General features: G+C 46.4%; 1 protein-coding gene across 1 annotated transcript in view; it reads left to right on the top strand.

The window, feature by feature from the left end:
• Window positions 1–19,961, top strand: part of SLC28A3 (solute carrier family 28 member 3) — a 57,712-nt gene that overhangs the window by 28,299 nt on the left and 9,452 nt on the right. Inside the window, exons 10-15 of the mRNA XM_081318233.1 lie at window positions 7,225–7,305; window positions 8,944–9,069; window positions 10,047–10,177; window positions 11,044–11,212; window positions 17,174–17,371; window positions 19,628–19,709. Coding sequence (XP_081174359.1) covers window positions 7,225–7,305; window positions 8,944–9,069; window positions 10,047–10,177; window positions 11,044–11,212; window positions 17,174–17,371; window positions 19,628–19,709 — 787 coding nt within the window. The remainder of the gene's footprint in view (window positions 1–7,224; window positions 7,306–8,943; window positions 9,070–10,046; window positions 10,178–11,043; window positions 11,213–17,173; window positions 17,372–19,627; window positions 19,710–19,961) is intronic.

A 19,961-nucleotide genomic window follows, 5' to 3' on the forward strand; every position in this document is an offset into this window, starting at 1 on the left:
TGTTAATGTAGTAGCCCGGTTGTTAAGTGAATCTGACTTCCCCATTGACTTTGCTTGTCAGAAGGCTACAAAAGGAGATCACGTGACCCTGGGACACTGCAACCGTCATAAATATGAAGCAGTTTCCACGCATCTGAAGTATGATTATGTTACCACAGGGATGCTGCAACGGTTGTAAATGTGAAAACTGGTCATAAGTCACTTTTTTCAGTGCTGTTGTAATTTCACTAAATGAAGTGTTGTGAGTTGGAGATTATCTGTACTGACCAGCATGCTGACTGGGAGTTGCAGTCCATACATCTCAAAGTTAAGAAACATTGGTCTGAAGAATGTTTCAGGGAAGGTCTGAATATATAAACAAAATCTATCACTAACTGTCACTTCTAGAATATAATTTCTTCCTTTCATCTGACACAATAAAACTTCAAATTGCAATAAAACAAGAATGAGATGTGTAAGATAAAAGAGCAGATACTTTATGAATAAATACCAATCTTTTCAGGATATCACCACCTCTTTATCAGCTTCTAGGACCAATGCTAGGATTTCATCTTGTTACAGCCTTAGCCCTGCAGTACAAAATTCCAGCCCAGGGGCTGGATCTAGGGCTCCTCCTCCAAAGAAAAGTTGAATTATTCTCATGCAAGGGAACTGGAAACAATTACCCCGTATATACTTGAGTATAAGCCGACTCGAGTATAAGCCGAGACCCCCATTTTCACCCCCAAAAACTGGAAAAAGTTCGTGACTCGAGTATAAGCCGATCCGCCGTTCTGCAAGCCTCCGCCGCCAGCAGAGGCTCGATCCGCCATTTTGCAAGCCTGAATACACAGGAATACCCTGTGTGGCCGCGGCTCTCGGGGAAGCCCTGGCTGTCCGCTTCCTCGCTCCACGCTGCCATTCGGGGCCCGCGCGTTCCCCGGGCAAATCGCGGCGCCCAGCAGGCGAGGAAACACGCCCGCTCCAGTCGCCCCCCCTTCCCTCAGGAGACAGAAGCAAGTGACCGCCCGGAGCTTACTGAGGACTTGCGCGCGGCCGAGGCTTCGGTGCTTCCAGGATCGCGCGCACCTCTCCCAAGCCGCCGCCGTCCGGAGACCTGCCGAAGTTTGGGGAGATTTGGGGAGGTGCGCACGCACCTCCCCAAACCTCCCCAAACGTCAGCAGGTCTCCGGATCTCCGTGCCTTGCCTGCCTGCTAATTTCCGCTGCAGAAAGAAGCAGGCAGGCAAGGCACGGAGATCCGGAGACCTGCTGATGATTGGGGAGGTTTGGGCACCTCCCCAAACCTCCCCAAACGTCGGCAGGTCTCCGGATCTCCGTGCCTTGCCTGCCTGCTTCTTTCCGCTGCAGAAAGAAGCAGGCAGGCAAGGCACGGAGATCCGGAGACCTGCTGATGATTGGAGAGGTTTGGGCACCTCCCCAAACCTCCCCAAACGTCGGCAGGTCTCCGGATCTCCGTGCCTTGCCTGCCTGCTAATTTCCGCTGCAGAAAGAAGCAGGCAGGCAAGGCACGGAGATCCGGAGACCTGCTGATGATTGGGGAGGTTTGGGCACCTCCCCAAACCTCCCCAAACGTCGGCAGGTCTCCGGATCTCCGTGCCTTGCCTGCCTGCTTCTTTCCGCTGCAGAAAGAAGCAGGCAGGCAAGGCACGGAGATCCGGAGACCTGCTGATGATTGGAGAGGTTTGGGCACCTCCCCAAACCTCCCCAAACGTCGGCAGGTCTCCGGATCTCCGTGCCTTGCCTGCCTGCTAATTTCCGCTGCAGAAAGAAGCAGGCAGGCAAGGCACGGAGATCCGGAGACCTGCTGATGATTGGGGAGGTTTGGGCACCTCCCCAAACCTCCCCAAACGTCGGCAGGTCTCCGGATCTCCGTGCCTTGCCTGCCTGCTAATTTCCGCTGCAGAAAGAAGCAGGCAGGCAAGGCACGGAGATCCGGAGACCTGCTGATGATTGGGGAGGTTTGGGCACCTCCCCAAACCTCCCCAAACGTCGGCAGGTCTCCGGATCTCCGTGCCTTGCCTGCCTGCTTCTTTCCGCTGCAGAAAGAAGCAGGCAGGCAAGGCACGGAGATCCGGAGACCTGCTGATGATTGGAGAGGTTTGGGCACCTCCCCAAACCTCCCCAAACGTCGGCAGGTCTCCGGATCTCCGTGCCTTGCCTGCCTGCTAATTTCCGCTGCAGAAAGAAGCAGGCAGGCAAGGCACGGAGATCCAGAGACCTGCTGATGATTGGGGAGGTTTGGGCACCTCCCCAAACCTCCCCAAACGTCGGCAGGTCTCCGGATCTCCGTGCCTTGCCTGCCTGCTTCTTTCCGCTGCAGAAAGAAGCAGGCAGGCAAGGCACAGAGATCCGGAGACCTGCTGATGATTGGGGAGGTTTGGGCACCTCCCCAAACCTCCCCAAACGTCGGCAGGTCTCCGGATCTCCGTGCCTTGCCTGCCTGCTTCTTTCCGCTGCAGAAAGGAGCGCGGATCCAGTGGGGGGGGAAAGCCCTTTAGCAGGATTTGCCTGCATGCCGGCGGAGGCTGGATCCGTGCTCCACAAGCCTCTGCCGCCGGCTGGATCCGCGCCCTGCCGCTGCGGAGCGCGGATCCAGCCTCCGCCGGCGGCGGAGGTCTAGGGGTAGTGGGGGGGGGGCCCGCGGACATAGATGGGCTCAAGTGGAAGCCAAGCAGCCCTCCCGAATCTGGGCTTCTGGACGGAGCAGCCGGTGGTGCGTTTCAAAAAGCCAGATAAGGCAGACAGGGAGATGAAGAGTTCAACCGAGTTTCCTCTTTTGTTCAGGCTCCCCCGATCAGACAAAGAACTAGCCAGCGGCAGGTTTCTCCCCTTTTCCCTCCCATCTCTCTTCCCCCAACCCTTGGGTCCCACAGCAACTCACGAACTCCAGCCGCCCCTTCTCCTTCGAAAGGTCTAGATCCCGAGATAAGATATATACAGAAATATACATAAAGAGAGACGGACGCAGGCTGTTGGTTTCTCGCCTCATCCCACGCACGCACGAGGGGGAGAAACAACGCTCTGGGCGGCAGAGTCTTGGAGAAAGAAAAATCGGCTGCAGCCTCGGGGTAGGCTTCTCCGGGGGCGCCGCCGCGATTCTGCAGGGGCCAGGTAGGGAAAACTCGCCGGGGAAAACGGGTGCCGTTGCAGCGCCCGGCGAGTTTAAAAGCAGCGGGTGCAGATGCCTGAACAAAAGAGGAAACTCGGTTGAACTCTTCATCTCCCTGTCTGCCTTATCTGGTCTTTCAAGAGGAGGGTATTCCTTTCACTTCTTGAACTTTCCCAAAGACTTGCAAACTTTTCCAACCATTACTTCCAAGGATCCTTGATGGGGAGAGAAAGCACGGGTGAGCGATGGGGAGAGAAAGCACGGGTGAGCAATGGGGAGAGAAAGCACGGGTGACCGATGGGGAGAGAAAGCACGGGTGAGCGATGGGGGGGAAAGCACGGGTGAGCGACTCCGCTCCCTCACCTCACCTCCGGGCCGGGCTTCTCGCCGGCGGGCTGGCTGGCTGGTGCTGGTCCCCGGGCGAGGAAGCGTGCAAGCGGGCGAGCGGCAGCGGCATTTTCGGGGCGGCACGGGTGAGCGATGGGGAGAGAAAGCACGGGTGAGCGATGGGGAGAGAAAGCACGGGTGAGCGATGGGGAGAGAAAGCACGGGTGAGCGATGGGGGGGGAAAGCACGGGTGAGCGATGGGGGGGGAAAGCACGGGTGAGCGATGGGGGGGGAAAGCACGGGTGAGCGATGGGGGGGGGAAAGCACGGGTGAGCGATGGGGAGAGAAAGCACGGGTGAGCGATGGGGAGAGAAAGCACAGGTGAGCGATGGGGGGGGAAAGCACGGGTGAGCGATGGGGAGAGAAAGCACGGGTGAGCGATGGGGAGAGAAAGCACGGGTGAACGATGGGGAGAGAAAGCACGGGTGAGCGATGGAGAGAGAAAGCACGGGTGAGCGATGGGGGGGGAAAGCACGGGTGAGCGATGGGGAGAGAAAGCACGGGTGAGCCATGGGGAGAGAAAGCACGGGTGAGCCATGGGGAGAGAAAGCACGGGTGAGCGATGGGGGGGAAAGCACGGGTGAGCGATGGGGGGGAAAGCACGGGTGAGCGATGGGGGGGGAAAGCACGGGTGAGCGATGGGGGGGGAAAGCACGGGTGAGCGATGGGGAGAGAAAGCACGGGTGAGCGATGGGGAGAGAAAGCACGGGTGAGCGATGGGGAGAGAAAGCACGGGTGAGCGATGGGGAGGGAAAGCACGGGTGAGCGATGGGGGGGGAAAGCACGGGTGAGCGATGGGGAGAGAAAGCACGGGTGAGCGATGGGGGGGGAAAGCACGGGTGAGCGATGGGGAGAGAAAGCACGGGTGAGCGATGGGGGGGAAAGCACGGGTGAGCGATGGGGAGAGAAAGCACGGGTGAGCGATGGGGGGGAAAGCACGGGTGAGCGATGGGGAGAGAAAGAACGGGTGAGCGATGGGGGGGGAAGCACGGGTGAGCGATGGGGGGGGAAGCACGGGTGAGCGATGGGGAGAGAAAGCACGGGTGAGCGATGGGGGGGAAAGCACGGGTGAGCGATGGGGGGGGAAGCACGGGTGAGCGATGGGGAGAGAAAGCACGGGTGAGCGATGGGGGGGGAAAGCACGGGTGAGCGATGGGGAGAGAAAGCACGGGTGAGCGATGGGGGGGAAGCACGGGTGAGCGATGGGGAGGGAAAGCACGGGTGAGCGATGGGGGGGAAGCACGGGTGAGCGATGGGGAGAGAAAGCACGGGTGAGCGATGGGGGGGAAAGCACGGGTGAGCGATGGGGAGAGAAAGCACGGGTGAGCGATGGGGAGAGAAAGCACGGGTGAGCGATGGGGAGGGAAAGCACGGGTGAGCGATGGGGGGGGAAAGCACGGGTGAGCGATGGGGGGGGAAAGCACGGGTGAGCGATGGGGAGAGAAAGCACGGGTGAGCGATGGGGGGGGGAAGCACGGGTGAGCGATGGGGAGAGAAAGCACGGGTGAGCGATGGGGGGGAAAGCACGGGTGAGCGATGGGGAGAGAAAGCACGGGTGAGCGATGGGGAGAGAAAGCACGGGTGAGCGATGGGGGGAAAGCACGGGTGAGCGATGGGGAGGGAAAGCACGGGTGAGCGATGGGGGGGAAAGCACGGGTGAGCGATGGGGATGGAAAGCACGGGTGAGCGATGGGGAGGGAAAGCACGGGTGAGCGATGGGGAGAGAAAGCACGGGTGAGCGATGGGGAGGGAAAGCACGGGTGAGCGATGGGGAGAGAAAGCACGGGTGAGCGATGGGGGGGGAAAGCACGGGTGAGCGATGGGGAGAGAAAGCACGGGTGAGCGATGGGGAGAGAAAGCACGGGTGAGCGATGGGGAGAGAAAGCACGGGTGAGCGATGGGGAGAGAAAGCACGGGTGAGCGATGGGGAGAGAAAGCACGGGTGAGCGATGGGGAGAGAAAGCACGGGTGAGCGATGGGGAGAGAAAGCACGGGTGAGCGATGGGGGGGGAAAGCACGGGTGAGCGATGGGGGGGGAAAGCACGGGTGAGCGATGGGGGGGGAAAGCACGGGTGAGCGATGGGGAGAGAAAGCACGGGTGAGCGATGGGGGGGGAAAGCACGGGTGAGCGATGGGGGGGGAAAGCACGGGTGAGCGATGGGGAGAGAAAGCACGGGTGAGCGATGGGGAGAGAAAGCACGGGTGAGCGATGGGGAGAGAAAGCACGGGTGAGCGATGGGGAGAGAAAGCACGGGTGAGCGATGGGGGGGAAAGCACGGGTGAGCGATGGGGGGGGAAAGCACGGGTGAGCGATGGGGGGGAAAAGCGGCAGCGGCATTTTCGGGAGCAGCGGGTGAGCGATGGGGGGGGAAAAGCGGCAGCGGCATTTTCGGGGGCAGCGGGTGAGCGATGGGGGGGGAAAGCGGCAGCAGCATTTTGGGGGGCAGCGGGTGAGCGATGGGGGGGGAAAGCGGCAGTAGCATTTTCGGGGGCAGCGGTTGAGCGATGGGGGGAAAAGCGGCAGCGGCATTTTTGGGGGCAGCGGGTGAGCGATGGGGGGGGAAAGCGGCAGCGGCGGTTGTTGGGGGCGCAGCAGGCGAGGCAGCTTCTCTCAGCAGCCTGTTCCGAACGAAGGGACAGTTCTTTTTTTTTGTTGACTGGAGTATAAGCCGAAGTGGAGTTTTTCAGCCCAAAAAGTGGGCTGAAAAATTCGGCTTATACTCAAGTATATACGGTATGTCCTTCCCACATGATTCCCTGTCTCTCTTCTCACTGAAAGAAATATTGCTGGAGGGCTGTAGAAAGAATCTGGGGAGAAGAAGGGCCTTCGCATCTCTCAAATCTTATCTTGATAATATGAAGCCACTGGTTCAACTTTGAGTTGATTCTGTTTTAAGTGCTGCCTTAGGTCTGTATGGTATAATTATCCAAATTAAAAAGCCTACTAGATCGTCCAAATGCCTTGATTTCATTCCCACACTAAAAGCTTCCCTCATCTACTATTTCATTGCTTTCTATTCTCTGAAATTCTTCCAGTCAAAATAGTTTAACATTTAGTCTATATAATGACAAACAGCTATCTAAACTGTTCAGCAAATATAGGAAGATTGTGGTTATTAAAAGTTGCATCCTTTTGTTTGGTAAGTTACATTTTTGGACAAGTTGGAGAGGGGAAAAAAAGCTGGTAGAATTAGTAGAACGGTAGAATTATGTTAGCCTGATCCTGCAATGCAGCTGTGGTGAAATTCCTGGTTTCTGGAGAGACTGGAAGATGTAGGTCCCTGTAATTCTGCCAGAGTATTCATAAACTCTACAACTTACACTATCCAAGCTCTGTTAGTCTTATGCGAATTCTATAATTTAGACTTTATGTAGCCTGTGCCAATGTAGCAGATTAAACTGATTTATTTGTAGATTTATTATAAAAGCTCAAAGCAGCTTGATATGTTCCAGTTTATAACATTTTGTCTAATCAAGATGGATGTCCCTGGCATTGATTCTACCCTGGCAGACCTGACTCAGCTAGGGATTCATGTATTGTAATAAATTGGCATATATTTGGTGTATTCCAAAGAGCCTCCTAAAGAACATTTTTGACATGGGAGAATTCCTTACAGAGTTTACACATGTACTTTAACTCAGTTAAAGTTGTTTGTTGTATTCTGTGTATATGAAGCAGCTTGAAAATGGCCAAAAGATTAATTTTGTGCATTGTAACTTTCATAGGTTGGATGGATCATGCAAATTACCTTACAGACAAGTCCAGTAGAATCTTTAGTTGCAGCTGGCAATATATTTGTGGGAATGGTAAGTTTGTGAGACAGAGAAGTAAGCTAATAGACAGAGGACAAACACCTGGGTAGGTATTAACAGCCATGGAAATCATCCATTTAAAATGCCATTGCACAACTCCCAAGAGACAAAGCAGTACAAATATTTTAATTCCAGACACGAAGGAAGGTTCAGCATTTCTAATAATAGGTCAACAATTTTATTGCCTTGGCAGAGTAAACATTCTTACATGGGGGAGTAAGTTTTAACAATCATCTCATTCTTTTTTTTCTTTTCTTGTTTGTTTCTCATGATTCCAGAAAGCTCGGAAGCAAGAAAAATTGGTTATTGATTCCCTCTTAGAGCAGAGATGCTGCCTGATATGCAAGAACATTGCAGGTTCATGCTTTTGCATTAGTCTAACGTTCAGATCTGGATTTGCATTAGATTATATGAGAAGGGACACCATAAATTCATGCAACAGTGTCCAAAATAGGCACATATTTTCTGCCAAGATTTCCTCCTAAAACAGAAGCCTATACAATTCTATCTTTTGACCATTTTTTAACCAGAAGAATGACTCCAGTTCAAACTGCAAAAAGCCAAGGAAGAAGATATTCAAAATGTTCAAAAAGATTCTTCCTTTACAAGTGTATTCCTTTACACTAATTAGTGTATTCTTTTACACTAATAAATGAGGGCTGGAGGATTCTATTAAGTTTCCAAGATTCTGATCTTTATCCCTAATTCTTTGCATTAAAACTCCTTGCTGTCGTCCATGTAAAATTTGCTTCATGAATTCAGGGATTCCAAACCCCCAATCAACTGGGCAACAAAGCCATGCAAGCAGCAGGCAAGAACAGAAAGCTCCATTTGCACAAGCAGAGTGCCTGTGCATGAAACCATCCCCTCCCCCCACACACACACACACACTGACAGTCCACGGGGCTGGAACGGTTGGGGACCGGTGTCCTGGATCATATCTGTAGGAGAAAAGCAGGCAGAGCTGGGGGCTGGAGTTCATCACATCATCAGTTAAGAGTCCGTACGTTGCCACAAGTGACCCAAATCCAGCCCCCCCCTTGAATTTGTTGACCTTTATCTAGTGCCAGTTTAATGCTGATTGTTAGTTGACTGCATTCTTGTCAATAGGTTTGAATAATAAATCTTCTGTACTGCAACTTCACATCTGGCCCTGATCATTTGCACCTGACAATAACCTGTGGCATGGGGGCTTGACGGACCATTCTAAAATATAGGTAAAAGGTAAAGGTTCCCCCGCACATGCGTGCTAGTCGTTTCCGACTCTAGGGGCCGGTGCTCATCTCCGTTTCATAGCCGAAGAGCCAGCGCTTGTCCGAGGACGTCTCCGTGGTCATGTGGCCGGCATGACTAGACGCCAAAGGCGCACGGAACGCTGTTACCTTCCCACCGGAGTGGTCCCTATTTTTCTACTTGCATTTTGACGTGCTTTCGAACTGCTAGGTGGGCAGAAGCTAGGACGAGTAACAGGCGCTCACTCTGTTACGCGGCACTCAGGATTCGACCCGCCAAACTGCCGACCTTCTGATCGACAAGCTCAGCGTCCTAACCCACTGAGCCACCGCGTCCCTTTCTAAAATATAAGAGGAAGACATAACTAAAACCCGCTTACTTGATTTCTTTTCCTTGCAGTCGGAGTCTCCTCTCATGGTAAAGCCGTATCTGCCCTATGTTACCAAGTCTGAACTCCATGCTATCATGACAGCGGGATTTGCCACCATTGCTGGAAGTGTTTTAGGAGCATATATTTCCTTTGGGGTAAGAATGGAAGCACAGTAATTGATAATGATTATTTTATCTTGTTTGTAGTCAGGAGTTTGTGGTGTTAAACATGATTCGTTTTCATTAGCTGTTTTGCCTCATTAGGGATTTTTCTTTCTCTTTCTTTCTTTCTTTCTTTTTCTTTCTTTCTTTTCTTTTTGTATTTCCTCATTTCTTGAAGCTACCCTAAACCTAATGATACCACTCTCTTGTATCAGGGTGATGTCTTTTCTCTACTGAGAGTTGACACTGTGGTCACTGAATTTGCTTTTAATGTCTATGATTTCCAGAGCTTTCTAGACTTCTTTCTCCAGCTAAAATTCCCCTTTCTCGTACAAAACCCTGCCTGTTCTTTAAAATGCTGTTGGCCTCCAGTTTTACATGAAGCTATAGAGAGATAAGTGAGAAAAAGAGATGCATTCATATTATTCCAATATTCCAATATATTTTATTACAGCTTGTAAAACAACATTTTTTTTCAACTCATCTCTAAAGCATGCTGACTGGGAAATTCTGGGAAGTAAAGTCTACACTGACTTGAAGTCACTGAGGTTGAATAACACTGTCCTAATGTAAAAAAGTGGGGACACGGTGGCTCAGTGTGTTAGGACGCTGAGCTTGTCGATCAGAAGGTCAGCAGTTTGGCGGGTCGAATCCCGAGTGCTGCGTAACAGAGTGAGCGCCTGTTACTCGTCCCAGCTTCTGCCAACCTAGCAGTTCGAAAGCACGTAAAAAATGCAAGTAGAAAAATAGGGACCACTACGGTGGGAAGGTAACAGCGTTCCGTGTGCCTTTGGCGTCTAGTCATGCCGGCCACATGACCACGGAGACGTTCTTGGACAAGCGCTGGCTCTTTGGCTTTGAAACAGAGATGAGCACCAGCCCCTAGAGTTGGAAACGACTAGCACGCATGTGCGGGGGAACCTTTACCTTTACCTTTTAATGTAAAAAAATAATTTGCTTTCATTTGGCAGGTTTCAGCTTCCCATTTATTAACTGCTTCTGTGATGTCAGCACCGGCAGCTTTAGCTATTGCTAAACTCTTCTGGCCTGAGACTGAAAATCCCCAGATAAATGCCCAACAGGATACAAAAATGGAAAAAGGGTAAGCAATTTATATGTTCATGTTATATTTTCATGGCTGCTGGACTTAGTAACACTTTGAAAAACCATAGAGACCATCTATGGACAATTCAATTAAATGAAACTAGAAGAAACATAACTGGGGAACACAAATTCGCTTTTGATTGATATGAGCAAAGTCATCTGTAATGAAAAGAACTTACTTAGATAATATTGCCATTATTCCCATGCCATTGAGATCTTGCTACCTCAGACAGAGGCTCAAATATCAACAAATTTATTCCCATTAGTGCCCACCTGTAAGAAGAAAAAGGAGCAGCTACTGAATTGCTAGTTTTCACAAAGCCATTTGAAAACACAACGCACCAATCAGAAAGAATTAAAGCTCATAACTCTCATAATCTAAGAACTTAAATAAGGGAAAATAGAACTGGCCATTTCAGCTCTCTGGTAGCCATAAACACACTTAGCACAAATATGATTCGCCTCCTAATTCACAGGCAATGAATATGATCAAATAATTCATCAGCATCTAATAATTAATGATAATCAATTATTAATTAACATTAAATTAATTATCAGCTGGTTGAGGTTATTTATCCTGTTCCCCTCACTGTAGGATCAACAGATGCTAAAGATCTGCATTCCTGTTTTAAGCCCTCATAAGTGCTTTTTACATTCACAAAAGTTTATCTCAGTGTCAAAATTATTAACAATATTAAATATTACTTTGGATATTATTCTGGTTGCTGGCCCACCTGATATTTTAAAAATGATGGATACTATTATTGTAGGGGAAAGATTGTTTTGACTGTTTGGTTGTCTAAATTTGCTTTTTGAGCCATACAAATGTCACATTAATGTGCACCTTTTCTTTTGCTGCTGAAGAGAAGCTAGGAACCTGTTGGAAGCTGCCAGCCAAGGTGCCACTGCTGCCATCCCCCTGATAGCCAACATTGCTGTGAATCTGATTGCCTTCCTTGCTTTATTGGCCTTCTTTAACGCAATCCTGTCTTGGCTGGGGAACATGTTTGACTACCCACAACTGAGCTTTGAGGTATTGTCCTATCAAGCTGTTAGCTCAAGCAAGGGGTATGGGAGATGTAGCCTAGACTTCACTTCAGCCTACTATTAAGAGGATATCTGAAATTGTAGGTTATGCCTTCAGGCAGGGGTGTTCAATCTTGGCAACTTTAAGACATATAGACTTCAACTCCCAGCATGGCTAACTGGGGAATTCTGGGAGTTGAAGTCCACAAGTCTTAAAGTTGTCAACGTAGGACATCCCTACTGTTATGTAGTGGGTCCGACGCAAGGAAGAGACGCCAGCCAGGGTATGTGTTCAGCTCTTTATTGGGGGGGGAACGTACTGAGGAACGAGGGTTACCTGGCCTCCTTAAATACCTAGCCAGGTAGGCGTCCAGCCAATGGGGTTGGCCCTAGGTTTCCCGCCGAAACTAGGTTTCCCGCCGAAACCGTCCAGGCCAACGCCCCCTAGTGGCTGTTGCTGTGCAGATGCCTGCACTGGATACATAACACCTACCTTAAGATATTTGTGTTTCCTTGCGCTGATGTATCTACTGACTGCTAAGAATTATTAGAAGAAGGCACTCTTCTGAATACTGAAGTATTTGACCAGGCACTTTTCTGTAACAGAGAGTTTGCAAAAAAATTCCTCGTTGTGATATTAAAATAGGGTTTTTGTGTGAAAGGTAGAAAGATGTCTGTGATCCTGTGTGACTAATTCTGGATTTCCTTGCATGGAAGCAGGAAGGAGGGGCAGCTGAAAGTATAAATCAACCATCAAAAAAATCAGGCACAATGATTAATAAACATGTTATACGAACTACAAACTACTGGTAAGGAGTTCAATGTGCAAAATACAGGGGAGTAAATGGCTGCTTCGTGCCATTTAGATGCCAAGAATCATGCAGTGAGTGCATTTGGCTTGTGTTTTAATTTTCTGCTGCTGAGATCCAAATAATGAATGGGACATGAAAAAGGCACATGTGTGTGTAGTATATACACATACATAGGCACACATACAGGTAGTCCTCAACTTATGTACTCAATTGAGCCAAAAATTTCTGTTGCTAAGCGAGGCAGTTGTTAAGTGAATTTTGCCCCATTTTACAACCTTTCTTGCCACAGTTGTTAAGTGAATCACTGCAATAGTTAAGATAGTAACATGGTTGTTAAGTGAATCTGGCTTCCCTATTGACTTTGCTTGTCAGAAGGGCACAAAAGGTGATTACATGACCCCAGGACACTGCAGCCATCCTAAATACATGCCCATTGCCAAGCATCCAAATTTTGATCACTTGACCATGGAATGCTACAACAGTCGTAAGTGTGAAAAATGGTCATAAGTCACTTTTCCCAGTGCCATTGTAACTTTGAATAATCACTAAACAAATAGTTGTAAGTCAAAGACTACCTGTAGATCTTAAAGAAAAAAAATTCTGCTTGTTTCCAGGTGGTCATGACAAATAAGTCACATAAATTCTGTTTGTGTTGCAGTTTACCAATAAAGGCACTACTGTACTTCTATATATCATCTGTTTGGTTAATATCCCCAGATCATTGTATGAAAATTGGGTGCACAACTTGAGACTTCAGTGTCACAGCCCCAGTAACCTCCACAGGTTTATAAAATCATTTGATTTAATCATTATTATGACTAAGCTTACAGAATCATATAATTAAAGTTGTTTCCGAACTTAGTTTTTTTAACTCATATAAGCATACTAATTTTAAATATATAGGTAGAATGGAATTATATTAATTAAACATACATTTAATTAAATTTACATATACATGAAATAAAACCTAACTCCACCTGTGATCCCCATATAATTGCTCAAAAACCCATGAAAAATCAGGTGTACCTCTGTTGAACAAGCCTAGAAAAAAAGAGGCTCCCACTTCAGTAAAAACTGCTGATTAATCTAGACAATCAGTTAACATATTCACAATGAGCAAGAAATCATCAGATGGAAAGCAAGGGGAAAAAACCTGGATGACTGTCCCTGCTTTAACTATGTACTATGAGCAGATGGGTCTAAAATGCAACCATAAATAAATAAAAAGGGAAATGATCACATGGAGGAAAAGGGCAGAATTAATTCATTACAGGTTGAGCCAATTATTTATGTATTATTAGGGCATGCATGAATGCAGAACCTTCTGCATTAAAGTGCTTCCACTTAATGTAACATATGGTACCGTAGAAATGATAAATGGATGGGGAAAACATTTAGAATGGCAAAAAAAGGAAAGAAGGAGTTCAGTTCCCATTGAGAGCAAAAAGAATATCACTTTAAGCATAGAAGAAAAATATGGCAAGCTAGGTACAGATGCTCCCCTTGGAAGCAGCCACAGTCCTGGTGCAGTTAAAGAAAAGAGTAATGGATTGCTTAACAATCTAATGATGCTTCATCTACCTAGCTACAAGGGACCATTTATAAAAGCACTGTGAGGAGGTTTTTAATGCAGTAAACAAAAGGGATACAGCTGGCCTGGACAGTTTCCCAAGAGAATTTTTTTTCCTGCTTTCTAATGGAGCATAAAGGGAACACAAATACTTTCTGAGCACAATATTCAAACCTTGTTGAGAATGGCCCCAATTGCCTGATAGGCAAAGAGATCCTAATTAGTTAAAACATGGCTCCTTCCTGCCTTTCTGCCTCATTTGAAAAAGTATGTTCCACCCCAATCCACAGACTCCAGGTAGGGTAGAAAGAGAATTGAACTCTCATCTCTCATCCCAAGCCACATTACAGATTTTATTCTCCTGCATAAGTTTTTAATGCCTATTTAACGGCCAGATTAATTTTTCCCCAGTGACTCAAAAATATCAAATCATTTTACCCTTGAGCAAAAGGCTATGAATGAATTTAGTGGGTATTTCCTCTTAGCCACTCTGAAAGAAAATTATTCCTTCCATCCACTGAAGCAGATTTTGGGTTTTTCAAGAATGTGGTGAGTTGAATAATGCTATGACTGCCCTTTCTCAGTGTCTGGAGGTTGTGGAGATCTGGTTAGGGAGCAATATGTTAAAACTGAGTCCTGGCAAGATGGAGTAGCTGTGAGTACGCTTTGGGTGGTACCATTTTTGATGATGGATGGGGTGGCACTGCCCCAGGCAATTGTATGTCCCATCTATTAGTCTAATGTCATCCTACCAATAGGATAAAAATTAACAGTGGATGCTCTAGAGCTGCATCTACCATTAACAATGATCTGGTGTCTCAGTCAAGAAAGAAAAGACTTTACCATAGGAATGACTAAATTAAATTAGAGTTAAATTAAGCTAAATTGGTAGGAAAGAGTTAAGTTTTCCCCCCCCCTCTAAATTGGGATCTCTTTCATGATCTCTTTTTGTTAAAACAGCTCAGTTTGAGATGTAGATTTCCACAGTGTAGTTTGGCTTTTTTGGCAACCCATTTTATCTAATGATCTTGCAAATAGTACAGTATTCTTGTGATATAATAATGATGTAATGATGCTTTGCTATTCATTCTCTCCAGTCAATGTATAATTTTACAGATTCAATCATCTGTCTCCTGAAAATAGGGGATAGTTTTATGTCATTCTTGGATCTAAACCAATCCCTAAGGCCATTTAAAGGGTGGGAATGCTTTTTTATTTAGTTATATTTTTTTCTCTTTCTGGACTAAAATGTAGTGTTCATAATAAATAGACTGCTTAACCTTGAGACTTACTAGCTGATAACAAGACATTTTAGGCATACTGTATAATAATAATAATAACAACAACAATAAGTTGGAAAGGACCTTGGAGGTCATCTAGTCCAAACCCCTGCTCAGGCAGGAAACCCTATACCATTTCAGACAAATGGTGGTCCAGTCTTTTCTTAAAAACTTCCAGTGTTGGAGCATTCACCACTTCTGAAGGCAGGTTGTTCCACTGGTTAATTGTTCTAACTGTCAGAAAGTTTCTCCTTAGTTCTAGGTTGCTTCTCTCCTTGATTAGTTTCCATCCTTTGCTTCTTGTCCTGCCTTCAGGCGCTTTGGAGAATAGCTTGACTCCCTCTTCTTTGTGGCAGCCCCTGAGATATTGGAACACTGCTATCATGTCACCCCTCATCCTTCTCTTCATTAAACTAGACATACCCAATTCCAGCAACTGTTCCCTATATGTTTTAGCCTCCAGTCCCCTGATCATCTTTGTTGCTCTTTGTACTTTTTCTAGAGTCTCAACATCTTTTTTACATCGTGGTGACCAAAACTGGATTCAGTATTCCGAGTGTAGCCTTACCAAGGCATTGTAAATGTGGTATTAATACTTCACGTGATCATGATTCTGTCCCTCTGTTAATGCAGCCTAGCACTATGTTGGCTTTTTTGGCAGCTGCAGCACACTATTGGTTCATATTTAAGTGATTGTCCACTAGGACTCCGAGATCCCTCTCATAGTTACCACTATTGAGCAAGGTACCACCTATACCAGGGGTCAGCAACCTGAAAAAGCAAAAGAGCCACTGGGAACCGGTTCCATCACACATAAAAAAAAGTGGGAGCCGTGTGCGTGCATCCACGCACGCGCATGCGCATAAAACAAAATGTTTTGCGCATGCGCAAAACGTTTTGATTTTTGCGCATGTGCGTGCGTGGATACACGTGCGCGGTTCCACTTTTTTTATGTGGACGCACCTGCACGCCAGCGGCTACGGGTCTCCGTGGTGACGGGTGCTGGGTTGCAGCGCCGCCTTCAGCCTGGGCGCCGCCAGAGCCACCCCCGGGACCTCCAAACTGCCGCCCGAACACCCGTTTGGAGACCTGCTGGTGCCAGCAGGTCTCCAAACGGGTGTTCAGGTGGCAGTTTGGAGGTCCCGGGGGTGGCTCTGGCAGCTTTCTAAACCGGCACCAGCAGGTCTCCAAGCAGGTGTTCGGGCGGAGGTGCGCGCGCACCTCCGCCCGAACACGCGTTTGGAGACCTGGTGGTGCCGGTTTAGAAAGCTGATGCGGGCCGCGGCAGCTTTCCAAACTGGCACCAGCAGGTCTCCAAACGGGTACCACCGCTGCCCGTTCCGAGAGGTGCGCGTGCAGCTCTCCAAACCTTTGGAGTGGTGCGCGTGCACCTCCGCCCGTTCGGAGTGGTGCGCGCGCACCGGGCGACTGGGAGCCGCAGGAGACGGCTCAAAGAGCCGCATGCGGCTCCAGAGCCGCGGGTTGCCGACCCGTGACCTATACTATACCTGTGCCTTTGAGTTTTCTTGTCTAAATTAGAGCTTTACTTTTTTCACCATTGAATTTCATTTTGTTAGATAGCATCCAGTGTTCGAGTCTGTCCAGATCCTCCTGTATCTTAAGCCAGTCTTCTGGAGTTTTGGCTATTCCTGCCAGCTTGGTTCATCTGCAAATTTGAGTTGTTTTCCCCTTGAGGATTCTCATCCATGGAATCCTTCCCAAGCCCTCCCTAAGTTTATTGAAATTAGCTCTAGAGTCCAAGACTCTAGTTTGACTGTGTTATACTGCTTGTGGTTCCATAATGTTGAATTCCAATATTGCATGTGTTATGTACTGGACTCTTAAAGAATACCACGTGGGTTGCTGGAGCAGCTAACAGCTCTCCAGCAACCCAGACTACAAGTGTCCTGTGCTGCAATTGGCTATCTCCAGGCAGCAATGGTTGATTCAAATCTATTGGCTGCCACCTAGGGGCTAGACTATATATTGCAGCTAGTTGCAGCCTTTTCCCCAGTACAGTTCCTGCACAAAATAAACTATGAGTTACCTTGTACTCAGCTTCACGTCTTCATTCCTGCACCAAAAAACCCGCTATTTAACAGCATGATCACTCCCCCCACCACCACCAAGGTTCCTGTGGCTTCAACACCTTCTATCATTTCATCTCTTCTCTACGTTTTGGGAGACAAAGTTTTCTGCTAGGTTTTACACTGCTCCAGAACCTGCTTATGTGATCAATAAGTCAATAGGTGCTCAATAAGGTTTAAAGCTCATATTTTTCTTTGTTCTTGTTTTATCCCTTATAGATAACCTGTTCATATCTGTTTGTGCCATTTTCTTTCATGATGGGAGTAGATTGGGAAGACAGCTTTATTGTTGGTGGGTTGCTTGGTTACAAGACTTTCTTCAATGAATTTGTGGCTTATGAACATCTTGCAACCTTGATTAAATTAAGAAAGAAGGGAGGAAAAATGTACATCAATGGTGTGAAACAGTACCTGAGTGTAAGTATTCCTATACAGTTCTGTTTCATTAGATCTGATACTTCACAGATTTTTGTCCAGTGGACTTTCCTAAAACCTATTTCTGAATTACAGTGACTGTTTTAGGCATGGGTTCCTACAGATCTGAAGCCACAATTGATATAAATATTTTCGTAATACCATTTTCTTGCGGTTCATAATCCAAGTTATGTCTTGGCTGAATTTAATAATATTGTCTATAACCCAAATGAATATTTGGGGGTGTATGACTGTACATAACTTTAGCACTGAAGTAAAATAGAGGTCAAAGAGAAGGAGAATTTTGATTTATTCTACTATTGTGTAATCAGCTGGCGCATTGGGAGCAGCAGGAAAGAGAAGTGAGAAGTTGCTCTCATACATTTCCTGTCCTTGAATTAAGATGACACTATTAGATGAATTCATTGGGGGGAAAGCAAATTTGTTACTAGCATTATAAAATCCAAATCACAAAACTGTATTAAGTTTTGGAAAAAAATAATGAAACTATAATATTCATAATGTTTACACAACAAAACCTGGCTACTATACTATCCCATTCTCTCTCTCTCTCTTTCTCTCTCTCTCTCTCTCTCTCTCACACACACACACACACACAGAGAGAGAGAGAGAGAGACAGAGAGACAGAGAGAGACACACAAACCCCAACCCTAACCAAATCTAATATTTTGGAAAATACAACTGCTAGGCCATTAAACCTGCCTTAATTAATCTAAGTTCTAATCCATTAGGAATTTTGTTCACTGATGAATAATTTAGCCATACTCATGATAGTTGTGTCGTCAAATTGGAGGAAACATTCAGGAAAATATTTTGCACCTTATTGTTTACCTAGACATGACCACAGGATAATGCAGATCTGTTCACAATGGGAAGCTATGTTTCTCCCAGGCAATTTATTTTTAAAAAAAGATTTTTTTCTATAAGATATCAAATGCACTACTACACCTACTCATTCTTTTGAAAACCATATGCAGAGTGACATTTATATGCACAAAATTCAAATGTGTGCATGATTAGAATTGACACACTATGCGCATGTTCCATTTTCTACTAAGAAATTTCAGCAAAATAGCTGACACATCTGAAATAGCCCTTGGCAATAAAGTATTACATGTGTTTGCTAATGGATTCAGACATAGTGTTGAAATTAGCTACATTTTGAGAAATTCTAGCCACTATCAGGAAACCATCAACATGACTAACCCTAACCCTAACCCTACCTTGCCAGGCCCAAATACGGGCCAAACCTTATTGCCTGTATCAGCCTAACCTAAGGCCATCCACAAGCTGTAGTCACAACTGTGACAACTCATTATTTGTGTAAATTTTTGGGATTGCTAACAAAGCAATCCCTTTAATTCTTTGTTCGCAATCCATATAATATAATATAATATATATATATATATATATATATATATATATATATATATATATATATATATATATATATATATATATATATATATATATATATATATATATATATATATATATATATATATATATATATATATATATATATATATATATATATATATATATATATATATATATATATATATATATATGTGGATCTTTGGTTATTCGGGTTTTTCCCCGCGTAGAACTAAAGGTGTAGGCGCAACGTTTCGACGGAATCCCATCCGTCATCATCAGGCTGGTAGCTTTAGCTTCCTTCTTCTGGGAGAAGCATGTGGCTGTTTGTTCCTCTTTTTTAAACTGCCAGAGGGGGTGTGTTCTGTGGGTGGAGGTGTGCTCTGATTGGGTGGGGGACCAAGTGTGTTCTGATTGGGTGGGAGTGTGTTTTGAATGGTGGGTGTGTTCTGATTGGGTGGGGGTGTGTTCTGAGTGGATGGGCTGGTCTCAGCTGCCAGCTCCAGACCTGAGCTGGTGAGTTGTGCTGCTTTTGTTCGGCTTCGTGTTTGTGGTGGTGCCATGTTTTTATAGTGGGTGTCAGTTTGCTTATTGTGTGGTTTGGAGGGGTTTAAAGTGGCTGATGTTGCAGCTGTAGTTAGGTTTCTGTTTTGTGGTTGTGCCTCGTTATCATTGTGGGTTCGGATTTGCTTTTTGAATGGTTGTGTGGTGGTGATGTCATGTGACATCATGGGGAAATTCTAAATTTATTCTCATACACAGACATTATGCCCTTATTGTATGTTCAAATGCCATTAGCCAGAAACTAAAAATGATTTTTTTTCTCAAAGAGAAAGTAATTGGTCTTTTGCTTTATTTCAGATACGATCTGAAACAATTGCCACTTACGCCCTTTGTGGATTTGCAAATTTTGGTTCGGTGGGCATGGTACTTGGAGCACTATGTAAGAATCATGCATTCTTCTTATATTATAGAGAAGAGCAGGCAGAGCTGGAGGAAGAGTTAAGCACGTCATCAGCTGAGGGTCATTACCTTGTCAAAACCTCTTGAATTCTGTTGACCTCTATGGTTTAAATTCTGCACGATTTTCCCAAGTGAACTTTCATTTGAAAAGATATTACCGTACAAATATCACTTATCGTTACCTAGCCACATCTATAATCTTTACCAAAGCTGCTCCAAAGATTATAAAAGT

The sequence above is a fragment of the Vipera berus genome (assembly GCF_964194415.1).
Source record: "Vipera berus genome assembly, chromosome: 2".
Taxonomy (NCBI): domain Eukaryota; kingdom Metazoa; phylum Chordata; class Lepidosauria; order Squamata; family Viperidae; genus Vipera; species Vipera berus.